The sequence below is a fragment of the Hoplias malabaricus genome, chromosome X2 (genome assembly GCF_029633855.1).
Source record: "Hoplias malabaricus isolate fHopMal1 chromosome X2, fHopMal1.hap1, whole genome shotgun sequence".
Taxonomy (NCBI): Eukaryota; Metazoa; Chordata; class Actinopteri; order Characiformes; family Erythrinidae; genus Hoplias; species Hoplias malabaricus.
In genome coordinates, this window is record NC_089819.1 from 11760031 (window position 1) to 11775671 (window position 15641).

General features: G+C 38.9%; 1 protein-coding gene across 1 annotated transcript; it reads left to right on the top strand.

The window, feature by feature from the left end:
- The first annotated feature begins 182 nt into the window (after positions 1 to 182).
- On the top strand, positions 183 to 13189 carry LOC136677111 (iron-sulfur cluster co-chaperone protein HscB-like). The gene is made up of 6 exons (XM_066654527.1): positions 183 to 591; positions 2180 to 2276; positions 8586 to 8675; positions 12068 to 12212; positions 12543 to 12590; positions 12772 to 13189. The coding sequence occupies exons 1-6, from the start codon at positions 278 to 280 to the stop codon at positions 12864 to 12866; spliced, it is 789 nt and encodes a 262-aa protein (XP_066510624.1). The 5' UTR covers positions 183 to 277; the 3' UTR covers positions 12867 to 13189.
- Positions 13190 to 15641: the final 2452 nt, after the last annotated feature.

The following is a 15641-nucleotide window of genomic DNA, read 5'->3' on the forward strand; positions in this document are numbered from 1 at the left end:
AAGCCTTCAGTTTACATTGAAATAATTATATTAAATTAAAACAAATGATAAGCTAAAAAAAATATTTAAAGCATCTTAACAAGCTACATTTTTGTTCTGACCAAACCTCTCAGAATCCTACACCGTATATAAATCTATAGTCAACGGAGTGTAGTGAGCAAGTGTGAAATGCGCAGATGGGAACAGAGCCTTTGACAGCGGAAACTATCTCTGTTTCCAAACAGCGTGCATCTCATTCAGAATTGTTTACGGTGTTTTAGACTTAATTTAGAGGAGTATGAACTGTGTGCGGACTCTGTGCGTTTTTCACAGGATTCACAAACGTGTCCGGCACATACAAAATGTCGCCGTTAGTTTTTGTTTTGCTGCAGGAAACTCTGTAATCTGTACGACTACACCACCGCGTTTAACTCGAGTTGAGTCAAAGAGGAGAGCGAGGTTCACTGTGGGTTTGAGACGGAGTTTGAGTTTGTCTCCTTCAGAGAGAAGGTGCTGGAGATGTGGCTCTGTGTCTGACCTCTTCTTCTGTTCGGGGTGTGGAGTTATTCAGCCTCCGGAGGAGAGAGCCACTTACTTTCAGATTTTAAATTGGTGAGACATTCATTCAGAAGTCCCTCACAGAGTCGGTTTTAGCTACAGTTCACCTCCCATCACGCGCAAACGTGCTCAAAAAGCTCTGTGCTTTAAGAGTATGTTTAGTCTGCTCAGTGTTGATACAGACCTCTTCAAATGTAAAGAGGCATCCGTATTAGGGTTAAGGTCATCATGCAGTCAAAATAGGATCTTGTTGATTTTGCTGATTTATGTCATAGTTCATAAAAAAACAAATATAAAAGTCACCGTACCATTTAAAAATGCAAAATGCTAACTTCTTTGTAATCTGTACTCAGTCGATTATTTTTTCGTCTTGTAAAACATCTTATAATATTCTTAAGTAGGTGAAAATGGATCATTTCGATTGTGTTTAAGTGATTCTGGGGAGAGGCATTCAAGCTGCCAGTGAGAAATTGGAAATGGCGATTAAATGATTATTCATAGAGCTGAGTTTAATGAATGGAGGCGAACATCTAAATCACTTTTAAAGGCATTAGGGAATGTATATTTAAGGGCTACTTAATAAGTAATTTTGTTAAACAGAGTTATTGATCAATTTGCATTATTTTTAATGTACACTACTTTTATAAGTGTATATTTACAAAAAAAAAATAAAATAAAATTGTACACAAAGAAGACAATGAGAAATTTACATTGAGGCCAATTACATTAAGGTAATTTATGCAAACCCAAGAATACTTCACAGAGAAAGACTCAGACATACTTAACACAAATCAGTCTTCAAGACACAGTATTGACACACCCTGCTCTATACTAAAAGGTGGAGAGAGGAGGAGGAGTGGAGATGATTAATAGAATTGTCAGTTTTTGGTAAACAATGGTACTGCATTTAAAGGGTGTTTTTTTTTTTTATTACTGCACCTTAAGTCATAAAGCATCTCAGAGTAGAACTGCTGACCTAGGATCCATTTCTCTTCAAAATGACATTGTATGTAAGAGCAGGAGTCTGATCTTAAAGCAGCACTAAATCTTGAGGAAAATTGGCGTTGACCCTGAAGTACCTGCCTTAAAACGGAAAAAATGGAATGGCAACTTGGCGCAGACACCAGTATAAGATACTATTTGTTCTGCCGTATCTGACACTGGTGATGCATAAACATTTCTAACACAAAGAACCTGAATGTACATGGATTGTCATTGTGAAATAATACATTTATTTTTATAGGATTACAAACGCAGTAAAATGAATAGTATTCTGATCTACTGCTCAAGTAGATAATGAAAAACTGAGACGGCCAATCAACTCATTTTGTAAATGTGGTATCCTAATAGGATATCATGACCCTGAATTTAAGAATCTCTAATGTAGTGGGAATTGATGTGCTTTCGTTCTCTGCCAGTATTTGATTTCAAAGTGCAATCAGTTTATTCATCAGCTGAGGAAACATTAAATGTAGGAGAATCAGTGTTATGAAATGGAGGGTCCAAGGTCAAGAACTTGTTTAATATTTATGCTACATTTTTAGTTTGTTAATGTGTTGCACTTAGGGACTTTTGTCATTTTTATGAATATAATTATTTATGCAGGTTGTAATCTTGCAATTGTTTTGCATTTCTTTTCTAGTGATCAGATATTTGCTTTGGATATTCAGAAGCTGCAGAGAAGATACTTAGAACTGCAGAGATCTCTGCATCCAGACAACTTCAGCCGCAAATCATCGGTACCAGAATTTTCAAAAGGATAATGCAAATAATATAGCCTGCATTGCATTATAGGAACTGATTCCCCATATTCATAAAAATACAGAACAACAGTGAGCTCTACTGGTAGCTGGAGGATCTACAGCTTAGTCATTCAGCTTTCACGCACATCATTTATTTAAGGGGAAATCAACATTTTTCACTTTCATGTTCAACCGCTCATGACAAAATCATACACATTTGTTTGATATGAAATCCTCATTCTAGGTAAGTAGAGTCATATAAATATATAATCACTGTTTTACCATTACGTACACTGCTAAAAAAATAAAAATAAAGGGAACACTTAAACAACACAATGTTTCTCCAAGTCAATCACACTTCTGTGAAATCAACTTGTCCAGTTAGGAAGCAACACTGATTGTGAATCAATTTCACCTGCTGTTGCACAAATGGAACAGACAACAGGTAGAAATGAGAGGCAATGAGCAAGACAACCCCTATAAAGGAGTGGTTCTGCAGGTGGTGACCAGTTCTCTGTTCTCATCTTTTCTGGCTGATGTTTTGGTCACTTTTGCATTTTGTCAGTGCTCTCACCACTAGAGAAAGCGTGAGGCGGTGTCTACAACCCACAGAAGTTGCTCAGGTAGTGCAACTCATCCAGGATGGCACACCAATGTGAGCTGTGTCAAGAAGGTTTGCTGCGTCTGTCAGCACAGTTTTCAGAGCATGAAGGAGATAGCAGGAAACAGGCCAGTACACCAGGAGGCCATAGGAGGGCAACAACCCAGCAGCAGGACCGCTACCTCCTCCTTTGTGCAAGGAGGAACAGAGCCCTGCAAAATGACCTCCAGCAGGCCATTAATATCCATGTTTCTGCGCAAACTGTCAGAACCAGACTCAGTGAGGGTGGTATGAGGGCCAAACATCCACAAGTGGGGCTTGTGCTCACAGCCCAGCACTGTGTAGGGCGATTGGCATTTGCCAGAGAACACCAAGATTGGCGGATTTGCCGTTGGCGCCCTGTGCTCTTCACGGATGAGAGCAGGTTCACACTGAGCACATGTGACAGACATGACAGAGTCTGGAGACGAAATGGAGAACGTTCTGCTGCCTGCAGCATCCTCTAGCATGAGCGGTTTGGCAGTGGGTAAGTAATGGTTTGGGGAGGCATTTCTTTGGAGAGCTGCATTTTGTACACCTGTGGCAATGGGACTAAATAAAACTAGTCCATGTGCTAGCCAGAGGTGCCCTGACTGCCATTAGGTACCAGGATGAGATCCTCAGACCCATTGTGAGACCATGCTGGTGCGGTGGGCCCTGGGTTCCTTCTGATGCATGACAATGCTAGGCCTCATGTGGCTGAAGTGTGTCAGCAATTCCTGCAGGATGAAGGCATTGAAGCTATGGAAGCCAAGCCCCTTCCACAGACATGAATCCAATCGAGCACATCTGGGACATCATGTCTCGTTCCATCCACCAACGCCACGTTGCACCACAGACTGTCCAGGAGCTGACTGAAGCTATAATCCAGGTCTGAGAGAAGATCCCCCAGGAGAACATCCGCTGCCTCATCAGGAGCATGCCCAGGTGTGGTAGGGTGGTCATGCAGCACTTGGAGGCCACACACACTACTGAGCCTCATTTTAACTTGTCTTGAGGAATTTCCACTGAAATTGGATCAGCCTGTAATTTGATTTTCCACTTTTATTTTGAGTATGACTCCCAATTCGGACCTCTGTGAGATAATGTTTGATTTACGCTGATCATTTTGTTCTCAGGCGGCACGGTGGCGCAGCAGGTAGTGTCGCAGTCACACAGCTCCTGGAGGTTGTGGGTTCGATTACCGCTCCGGGTGACTGTCTGTGAGGAGTTGGTGTGTTCTCCCCGTGTCCGTGTGGGTTTCCTCCGGGTGCTCCGGTTTCCTCCCACGGTTCCAAAAACACACGTTGGTAGGTGGATTGGTGACTCCAAAGTGTCCGTAGGTGTGAGTGTGTGAGTGAATGTGTGTGTGTGTGTGTCTGTGTTGCCTTGTGAAGGACTGGCGCCCCCTTCCAGGGTGTATTCCCCGCCTTGCGCCCAATGATTCCAGGTAGGCTCTGGACCCACCGTGACCCTGAATTGGATAAGCGGTTACAGATAATGAATGAATGAATGATTTTGTTCTCAACGTATTTCATTATGTAATGAATAACAATTTTCAAGTGGAATATTTCATTCACTGAGATCTAGGATGTTATTTTAGTGTTCCCTTTATTTTTATGAGCAATGTCTATTTAGCTCAGACATTGTGGTTTAGTCAGTTTCTCTACAGTAAACTATTTCACTCCAGTTCACTCTGAATTACTTTACACCACAGTCATTAAATTATGCAGAAATACTTGTCATTGTTAATTAAGCAAACTTGCTTAGTAATATAGTTTGCAGCAAGACATTATTTGCAGGAATGTAACAGGCCCTTCGGTCAATGTTTAAAAACTGAGTAAAAGAGCCACAAGATGCATATATCAGCTTTCTTGTAATCTTTTTAAATTTTGAAAATGCCACAGCTGAGACTAATAAACCATCTCAGTCTTCCTTAATTCTGCAGATAGATCTATGCTCTTGAGTTTTTTAATACAACACGTGATGGATGTTAGCAGATGTTATTTGAGGATACCTCATCATCCCATGTTTCTTCTGAATTTAGGGGTCTTGATAGGAGCGTTGTATTTTGTACCCCTTTTGTGTTCTCTTGGCATTAAGAATGATGACCTTGGATCTGTGTGTAGCTGTTCCAGAGCATCTAGTCTTTTTGTCAGTGCTTTCCTATAAAGATTATAAAAGCTGTGGGCACACAGAACATCTGAGTCTACAGTGGGTGTACAGTAAATTAGCCGAATTTGTTAATTAAAAGATATTTCTACAGACATTAGTACAGAGTATACAGGTACATCTCTATAAATTAGAATATCTGTCTTTAACCACTTCTTCAGTTCAGGGTCGTGGTTGGTCCAAAGCCTACCCAGCATCACTGGGTGCAAGGCAGGAACACACCCTGGAGGGGGCGCCAGTCCTTCACAGGGCGACACACAATCACACATTCACTCTCACACTCACAGACACGTTTTGAGTCGCAAATTCATCTACCAATGTGTGTTTTTTTTTTTGTGTGCTGTGGGAGAAAACCGGAGCAGCCGGAGAAAACCTACGCTGACACTGGGAGAACACACCAAACTCCTCACAGACAGTAACCCAGAGTGGGACTTGAACCCACAACCTCCAGGTCCCTGGAGCTGTGTAACTGCAACACTTCCTGCTGTGCCACCGTGCCGTCCAAAAGTTAATTTATTTCAGTAATTCAATTCAAAAAGTGAAACTCATATATAGGTTCATTACAGAGTGATATATTTCAAGTGTTTATTTTGTTTAATGTTGATGATTATGGCTTACAGTCAGTGAAAACCCAGAAGTTATTTTCTCAGAAAATTAGAATAATCAATAAAAAAATTGTCCCTTAGTCAGGTTCAGAAGGCTACACAATCATGGGGAAGACTTCTGGCCTGACAGATGTCCAGAAGGCAGTCATTGACAACCTGTATCCAAGAATGTTAATGGAAAGTTGAATGGAAGGAAAAAGTGTGTTAGAAAAAGTTGCACAAGAAACAGGGATGAACAAGAAAAGGCCATTAAAAAAAATTTGGGGAAGATTCACAAGGAGTGGACTGCTGCTGGAGTCAGTGCTTCGAGAGCCATCAAACACAGACGTATCCACGACACGGGCCACAACTGTTGCATTCCTGTCAAGCCACTCATGACCCAGAGACAACGGCAAAAGTGTGGAACAAGGAGAAAAAGGACTGGGCTGTTTCTCAGTGGTCCAAAGTCTTGTTATGTAATGAAAGTAAATGTTGCATTTAATTTGAAAACTAAGGTCTGGAAGGTCTGGAAGAAGACTGGAGAGGCACACAATCTGCTTGAGGTCTAGTGTGAAGTTTCCACAAACAGTGATAGTTTGTGAAGTCATGCCATCTGCTGGTTTTGGTCCACTGTGTTATATCACGTCCAAAGTCAGCACAGCCGTCTACCAGGACATTTTAGAGCACTTCATGCTTCCCTCTGCTAACAAGCTTTATGGAGATGTGGATTTCATTTTCCAGCAGGACTTAGCACCTGTCCACACTGCCAAAAGTACTAATACCTGGTTTATTACCACAATATCACTTTGTTTGATTGGACAGCAAACTCATAGAGAATCTATGGGGTATTGTCAAGAGGAATATGAGAGACACCAGACCCAACAATGCAGATGAGCTGAAGGCTGTGTTCAAGGCAACTTCGGCTTCAATAACACATCAGCAGTGCCCCAGATCACCTCCATGCCACGCTGCATTGATGCAGTAATTTAGTCTTTATATAATATTAATTTTTTCTGAGGTAATGACTTCTGGGTTTTCACTGGCTGTCATAATCATCAACATTAAAAGAAATAAACACTTGAAATAGATCACTCTGTTTGTAATGAATCTATATAATATGAGTTTCACTTTTTGAATGGACTTTTTGATGATACTCTAATTTATTGAGATGCACTTGTATGTGGTATTTAGAAGTCATGAAACAGCAAAAAGTACATTTTTGGGTATGTATAGCACAGCAGAAACTAACCATTTAAACACAAAAATACCCATATAAACATTTTAAATGGTTCTTTGAGTTGTCATAATTTTTACATTCTATATATTATATAGATTCTTTATTACAGAACCATTACAGAAAAAATGTAACATGTATCAAAGGCCTGAGTCAGACAGACAAATCTCTAGAACAATTTTTGTCCCCACTGTCTCTGTTGACACAAACAAGTGATTTAAACTGTGATCCACAATGCAGAATCTGATTATGCTGCTTTGTGCAGATGCAGGAAGTGCAGAGCAGCAGATCTTTGGTAAAACGGTTGCAATCTTCACATTAGATTTGGGTGTGTGGCCTGTGAGTCTGATGGGATCTCTCTGACAGCAATGCCCCTCGTGCCTTAGTGGGCAGCTATTGATTCTCTGGGGTTTGACATGCCTGACAGCGGAAAATGTTCCTCTGCTGCTATTCATTCTCTGCCGTTTTCCTCCTGTTATTCTTCCTGACACTACGCTCCCTCCTCGCCCCCTCAGAGAGCTAACTAACATTCAGTCTCTGCCATTACCCAAACACACAGACCCCTGAGAAAGATAAAAAAAAAAAATCCAATTATCAACATTGCCAAGGATTCGTGAATCAGAAAAGCAGCTGCATGCCATAGGGATTGTTTTGAAACAAAGAAGTGACAGTGTGGTGTGATATTTGGAAATGACTAGCTGTAGGCATATCATATTTTCAGGTGTTAAAATATAAGAATTTTTTCTTATGCACTATATGGACAAAAGTATTGGGACACACATCCTCACTCTAATCATTGAATTTGGTAGTTTTATTTAGTCCCGTTGCCACAGGTGTACAAAATCAAGTACCTAGCTATGCAAAAATGGGTCATTCTAAAATGCTCACTGACTTTCACTGTAGTAGAAGTAAATTTGTGAAATTTCTTCCCTTTTTATATGCCTTTTTCAGTTGTGAGTGGTATTATGGAAAAGTGGTAGTATTTAGGAACCACAGCAACTCGACCAAGAAATGGCAGACCATGTAAAAAAAGTGTGGGGTTGCTACTTGCTGAGGCACACATTGTGTAATTATCACCAATGATCTCTGGCTTTAACATCAGCACAGAAAGTGTGTGCCAGGCACTTCATAATAAGATGAAGGTAGTGCTATTGAGCTGTTTTTCAGGGGTTCGGTAGGCCCCTTAGTAAAGGGAAATCTTAATAATTCAGCATGCCGTAACATTTTGGACAATAGTATACTTTTAGGTTTGTCGGAATAGTTTGTGGAACGCCCTTGTCTGTTCCAGCACGACTAGGCCCTAGTGCACAAAGCGAGATCTGTAAAGGCCTGATTGGGTTAGTTTGTTGTCGAAGAACTTCACTGGCCCTCACAGAGCCTTGACCTTAACCCCAACAAACGCCTTTGGCATGAATCAGAACAGAGATTGCAAGCCAGGCCCTCTCATCCATCATCAGTGTCTGACCTCATAAATGTTCCTCTGGATGAATGGGCAAAAACTCCCACAGACCCAATGAGATATCATAAAACCTTTTGTAGGTGTAATGTGTATGTGTCTCTATACTTTTGTGCATATACTTTATTTCCTGTTGTCATTCTGTGATTTTCTCTTATGTCAACTATTTTTAAGTGGCTGCCTGTTGCTGCAATGAGAAATAGTCCATTAATTTGCATGGGTTTGTGATCCTTCATTTCAGACAGAACAAGGATATTCTGAAAAGCAGTCTGCACTGGTAAACAAAGCCTTCAGGACGCTACAGAAACCACTCACGCGTGCTGTCTACATGGTAAGAAAAACCTGCAGAATTTTAATGTCTAGGCTAATTAGGGTTGAATTGATTTTCATCATACTGTGAGGCCAAGACAAATTGAGAACAAAATTTATTCAAATTGTGTCCAGTTAACATGTGTTAGGCGTGCTGATTTATGCAGCACTAAGTGAGAGACTCCCTTAAAGGAATGGTTTGGCAGAAAATCTAATTTACACAGTTTCCCCTCCACCCCAATGCATTCCATCAGCCAAAACATGTTTGATAGCCATAGTTGGCTTCCGAAAACAGAAGCTACATGGTTAATGTAATGGAAGCAATGTGAGCTTATAGGCCGTCAATTAGCATTATGCTCAACTGCATGACTAAATCATCAGGCACTTGCATAAAACTCAAATGGACAAAAACTTTGGGCAAATTCAGTTTTTTATTATGCATTGTACTTTGGTCCATTTTTATAGACAGTGTAATGATTTCTGGATGCTATTTACCGTATGCTAATAATTAATTTTAGCATAAGAAATGTACTGTTTATTTCCTTAAATGTTGCTGTTTACAGACAGGTGATAAAATGTGCTTGGGCCAAACTCTGTGCCTAATCTCTAATATGATTTTAAATTTTTAGTTACTCTAGACTCTATTCATCATGCACTTCACTTCAGTTACACATTTCCCCTTCGTTGGCGTTCTGAGGAAGGTGCCCAGAGACAGCGGCTGCTAAACACAGACAAGCAACATAGAGCAGTTATAAGACAGCATTTTTTTGCTGAAGAACTTGTTGAAGAATCGCTTTTACCTTGGTATTGCACACTGCCATCCGTCTTCCCATTTGTGCTTTTAGGACAGTGGACAGTGAGAGCTGCTCCAGAGACTTTTTTTTAACTTGTTTTTTCAGTGAAGGAATGTTTTGACAGACGTTTTCACATTTTAGCATGATGCCCAGAGAGAGCTGCTGGTAAATACAGACAAGTACAATGCAGCAGTTTTGCCGATTTCACACCAGAAGCAGCACCGCGTGCAAGGAGCATTAGGACCATTTCGCAGCACTTGTTATTTCACACCAGACACTGTGTCTTGAGGTGAAAGCGGTTTCTGTTTTCCCTGCATTTTCCCATGATAATACCATTTACTTAAGTCTTTATTATCTGTATATTGCTTAAACCCATAGTTCCTAATTAAAATAAAAAAAATATTTTTATACAATTCAGAAGAGGTTTCCTCTCAACTTGCTAGCTCTCAAGTCTGTTTGTGTGCTCAAAACTCGTATAAGGTTTTTACGAAGCCCCAGTGTCTGTAAATGAAGAGAGAAAAAAAACAGGCTAGGTCTGGTTTGTTAGTTTTTCTTTCTCTCTCTCTGCCCATGGTTGAGGCATCCAGAGTTGAATTAGTCAACAGACAGAAATCCAAACATTGAAAAGCATGAACTGAAATGAGGATTGCTCTATTCCAGCTCCATATGTGGGTAATATAGACTTATATTTAAGTTGGAAATGTCTCCAAATTTGGGAGACGGCTAACTGCATTACTGAAAGTGCTACAAAACTAAACAACTCATGTTACAAATGAGTTTCTGTGGTAATTGAAACAGTGAATAAAACCTACAGAAAAGATACACTTCAGCCACATACAAACAACTGTTGTGTATTTTCCCTCAAACATACCTTTCGACCTTAAAAGATGCAGAGCTTAGAGCTGTTTCCTCACAATCATAGATGTTCCCTTTAAATGTACTTTGTTGTCTAAATTTGAGCATAGCTTTTAGTTTGAAAATGATCCAACAATATAAACCTGACTTGCTGCCACATCAGACTGTACATACAGCAAAATTGCCATGCATGGTATGCGTCAAAAATAGAACCAACTTGTATTTTTGCACTTCACGTGTGCGGTCAGTGTGAAACACTTAAACATGGGGAGAGCCATCATTCCCACAAGGTGGGACTACACTTGGCAAGACTACATGCTTGGCAAGTGTAGTTATGAAAACAAAAACACAGAGAACACATACCCACACACAGGGTGTGTGACTTCATTTCTTACTCTGGATGCTTTTACCCCACTCTATCTCTACATAGAAATGTCTTGTTTGTTGGATATAGCACCTTTTTAAGTATGCATTTGTCTTCTCACTGTCCAGTTGAGAAATCCTTGATAATGAAGCTACTGTCTTCCATACCCAAATAATAAAGCATATTAAAAAAGAAATTTTACCTTTTCTTATTGCTGTTGTCATCCAAAGTGCGTGACAGCTAGGGTCAACATTTTTAAACATAAGCTCCACTGGCCATACAGGAGCACTTTGTCTCTACAATTACTGACTGTAGTCCACCTGATGCTCTGCATAATTTGTTTAGCTCCTTTCACCCTCCTTCTGTGATAAAGGCTACAACCAGACAACCACAGAGCATGTTTGATTTGAGTGAGGGATCATGCTCCGTGCAGCAGTGACATGACCACTGAAGAACAGGGTGAAAGCGGGTACACAAATTATGCAGAGCATCAGGTGGATTAATTGTAGAACCTCAAAGTGCTCCTGTATGGTCAGTGGTGCTGAGAGAATGGACAGTATATGTAGAAACAAGGAGGTGGTCATAATATAATGGATGGTCCTTCTGTATTAGGGGTGGAAAATAATTTGACATCAATTTATATTGCAATATAAAATGTTTCACTAAGGAGCAGCACAATGACACAGCAAGTAGTTTCGCAGGAGGTTGTGGGTTTAAGTCCCGCTGTCTGGTGACTGTCTGTGAGAAATTTGGTGTGTTCTCCCTGTGTCCATGTGGGTTTCCTCCGGGTGCTCCAGTTTCCACCCACAGTCCAAAAACACATGTTGGTAGGTTGTTTGGCGACTCAAAAGTGTCCATAGGTGTGAGTGAATGTGTGATTGTGTGTCACCATGTGAAGGACTGCTGATTTCTCCAGGGTGTGTTCCTGCCTTGTGCCCAGTGAATCCGTGTAGGCTTTGGACCCACCGCGAACCTGAACTGGATAAGCGGTTACAGACAATGAATAAATGTTTCATTACCTATATGATTTTTAAACACATTTTCAGTATTTCAATATACAATTTTTGCAGCATCATCACTGACTGACGTTCATTACAGGGCACAGCCGTCAGTTCAAGGCATTCATATTATATATATATAAGTTTATTTAAAAATATGAATATTGATAATGCCAAGAAGTTTATGTTTGATGGTGATGTTCTCTTTGATTTTGGCAGTTTTTCAGTGGATTTTTTCTGTTATTATCAATATTGGATATATTTCAACCGAAAGTAAGAAATATATTGTGATATAAATGTTGGCCATATCGTCCAGCCCTAGTCTGTATGTTTTATTAACTCAAATTTCTAGACTGCTCATCTCCCAATAACTCTTCCGTGTCACCTGTGTGATTAACCCCAGCTACAGCTGTGTGGAGTCGAGCTGGAGGAGGGAGCTGATGCTACGGCTGACCCTAGCTTCCTCCTGGAAATCATGGATGTCAATGAGAAGCTAGCGGAGAGTCAGAGCACAGAGGAGGTGAATGCTATCGGCCAGGCTGTGCAAGGTGAGTAGAAAAACAACAAAACAAAACAGAAACTACTACCCTACCTGTATAAGAGCTGGTGAATATTGCTTCACCCACATTTCATCGAAAGACCATATTTATTTGACTCCTTATGAGCTGAAACCCATTCTATAGAAATGCTCAAGGCTACATTTTTATTATGCTTTCAGTTTCTGTTTTTCTTTGCATTTATTTTTTGAGCCAGTGAGTTATGAAATTTCACAGGTTGTGCTCCTTTTTTAAGACATTTTGGTACTTTCATTTTCATTTATTTAAGCATGGACCGATATCCTGCTGTAAATACTCATGGTTCTTTCTTTCTTCCTGCAGAGACATTGAAAGACTTGACTGAACAGATGAATACATTGCTGAACAAAGGTATCTCCCTCTTCCTCTCCGTTCTCCTCAAATATGACACTGGCACACACTGCCAAAGTCGCTGTTAAGTGTAAGAGGAAGTGAAAAAGAAGGTTTCCCACAGTTCCTTGACTCAGCGAAGGTAAAAATGGTTGCTATTTTTTCATGACATTCTTTTGACCCTATTTTCTTTCACATGTAGAAGACCTACAGTCAGCCAAAGAGATCCTGGCCCGAATGAAATATTTCACCAATGTGGAGGAGAAGGTAAAAGACAAACTGACAAAGAACTTGTGAGGGGGTGGAGAAAGACACTTTTCCAACATTTTCCCCAATACTTATAACTGTATTTCAGTACAATTATGTACTTTTAAACTTGAACATGTTGTAAATTAAAGAGTATTTTAAATATATTTATTTTTTCCTATTAAATAAATAATCTAATTGTAGGGAAATAAAGCACTTAATTCCATTTTATTTAACACACACTTCATTTAACAATCATGTGCTAATTCTTTCGGTGCATTTACTTTCAACACAATGTTCATCACCTCCATGTTTATTATGTTCAACAAATGTTCTACTTGGTGTGAAGAGAAGGTTAAATAAATATTTGAAAATTTTCAATAAAAAAAAATGTATTGTTAAATTTACTGATACTCTTTAGACCAAAGATAATTTAAAAACCTGAAAGGTTTGAGTGCTGATTATTATTTGGCATGTTGTGTGGTATGAGACCTAAATGGAAACACAAAAACAAATCATCATAGCTGGGACTAGGTCTGGGTGAAATGGACAAAAATGTACTAATGGTAAACTTTTCGATATTGATCTATATCAATAAGTACTGCAATGATTTTGTAACATTGTCTCAGTTTTAAAAGAAAATCCTTCTTAACACTGTAGAGGGAATACATCAAATGTTTTAGACATGAAGATTTTATTATATTGTTATTTAAAATATTAATATTCATAATATATGCACACCATAGGCAGATTACTCAAATCCACAAGCAAAGATTTCACTAGAGCTATATCTATTTTGATTGTTCCTCCCCAATACTGAAAAACTGATGCACTGAAAATCTGTAACATTATCATTTTTGATGGCATAAATGGTGTCACCTGTTTCCCGAATACCTTTCTAAAACAGAAATTTCCACAGCTCAGTTTCAGACTCCGCTCCAAAGACTTAAAAATTCTGCATTTAACCATGTCTAATGTCACAAGCAGTGCCATTTCGGGACTATTTCTTTCTCACTAGCTGTGAATAATCAGATATCGTGTTAAAGCTGTCTGTCAAGGAAGTGTATAATCATATTTATGTCTGTGTTTTTGTTAACAATCACTCCAATGGGCTGAGCCTTGCTAGTTACAAACACTTTAATTATATTGTTTAGTTTGTAGTTCAGTATGGTGGCCTCTTTGTAATGTCAGATGTAAGTTTATAATAGTTCATAAGCACTAATTTAGCTTGGAGACAGCTCTAGACAGATTACTCCACTGCTGACAAACATCAGTTATCCACACTCTTAATTCACCATGAATTAGTATGCAGTATTATATTCCTTCCCTTGGTCAGGGTACTGCATGTTGTGTTCACTGCTCAGCAGGGGAGCTGATCAGTTTTTTGTCCACAGTTTCCTCATGCTTTGGTCTGTCCCAGATGCAACAGAATGTTATATATGATTAGCTGTTTCTGTTTCACTTGAAGCACGGTCATTTATTAAGGAATCTGATTGGCTGATTAAGCTTGGGATGTGGTTATAAAGCCAAATTTTGCATTAAAAATATTACCCCTCCAAACAGTTTGCATTTAATGCAGTTAAGTGAAACTACTGAATGTTTTTAATCAAACATTTGTCTTAATGTTATTAGTGAGGTGTCTATCCCTGTACAAATGCGTGAGAACTCTGTGTTCACTGAAGGTTTAAATGAAAATGTAAGGAATAATATTATTTTAAAAAATAATATAAAATAAAAGTATTTGATTAAATATGTACCCCAGAAAGATACAGATCATCCAAAAGATTGCTCTTCTATAATAAAAAGCTACAGTTACAATTTTTTTTCCATACCTGGTGCTAATTCTTTAATTCTCACTAATATATAGACCTTGGTATTTTTCCTAGTCTCATTCTGCCAATAGCACTGTCATAAATATTCAAGTTATATTTGTTTCTTCTAAGACATTTATGCAATTTTCTATATGTTTTGTATTGCACAATGACAAAACATGATTTATTAAAACATTATGTTATGGTCATAAGAACCGGAGGCCTGTTTTATGAATCAGTCTTTTAATCATACCAGGTAACTTCTTGTGTATTTTGGGACTTTATTTGTGTATGGTGGGTCTTAAATCTACCTGGGATAGTTGGGTATGGGAAGCCATTCAGGAAATGGCACATACATTGGTTTTAAACTGTTGGTTTGTATATATCAGTTTGTGGGTATATATCGGATTATCAGTTTATACATTGCATATATATATATATATATATATATATATATATATATATATAAAATTATCAGTACGTACATTGGTTTGTGTGTGTATATATTGGTTTGTTGGTGTGTGTGTGTGTGTGTATATATATATATATATATATATATAGGTTTGTTGGTATATATTGGTTTGTGGGTATATACATTGGTTTGTATATATCGGTTTGTGGGTATTATTATTGGGTTTTGCGCTGCATGGTAGAAATTTGCCGCTCAGTGCTGTCCAGCGAGTAGGCTGTTTTGATTGTGCTGCATGGTTTTAATGAACCTCAGTTTGGACAAACTTTTGACATATTCCAAATAAAACCCGAGCTCTGCAATTATAAATAATAAATAAAGGTCATAATAAAGATAATAAAGCTCAGGCTAGCCGATTGGATTATTTTCTACAACAGTACGTTGTACCTGATTCGCAGATTCAGATTCAGTGAACGAAAGGGACTCTTTGATGTGCACATAATGCTGCGCACATTGTTTTTAACACTTCATTGACAAATGAATAGCGCTAAATACAGAAAGTAACGAACTGTTTACCTTCACAACACACAAAACAAGCCAAAAGAC

Coding starts and splice junctions, on each gene's coding strand:
- LOC136677111 (XM_066654527.1), top strand. CDS start 278: ATGAACTGTGTGCGGACTCTGTGCGTTTTTCACAGGATTCACAAACGT. Junction 592..2,179: donor TACTTTCAGATTTTAAATTG/GTGAGACATTCA, acceptor TTTCTTTTCTAG/TGATCAGATATTTGCTTTGG. Junction 2,277..8,585: donor ACTTCAGCCGCAAATCATCG/GTACCAGAATTT, acceptor CCTTCATTTCAG/ACAGAACAAGGATATTCTGA.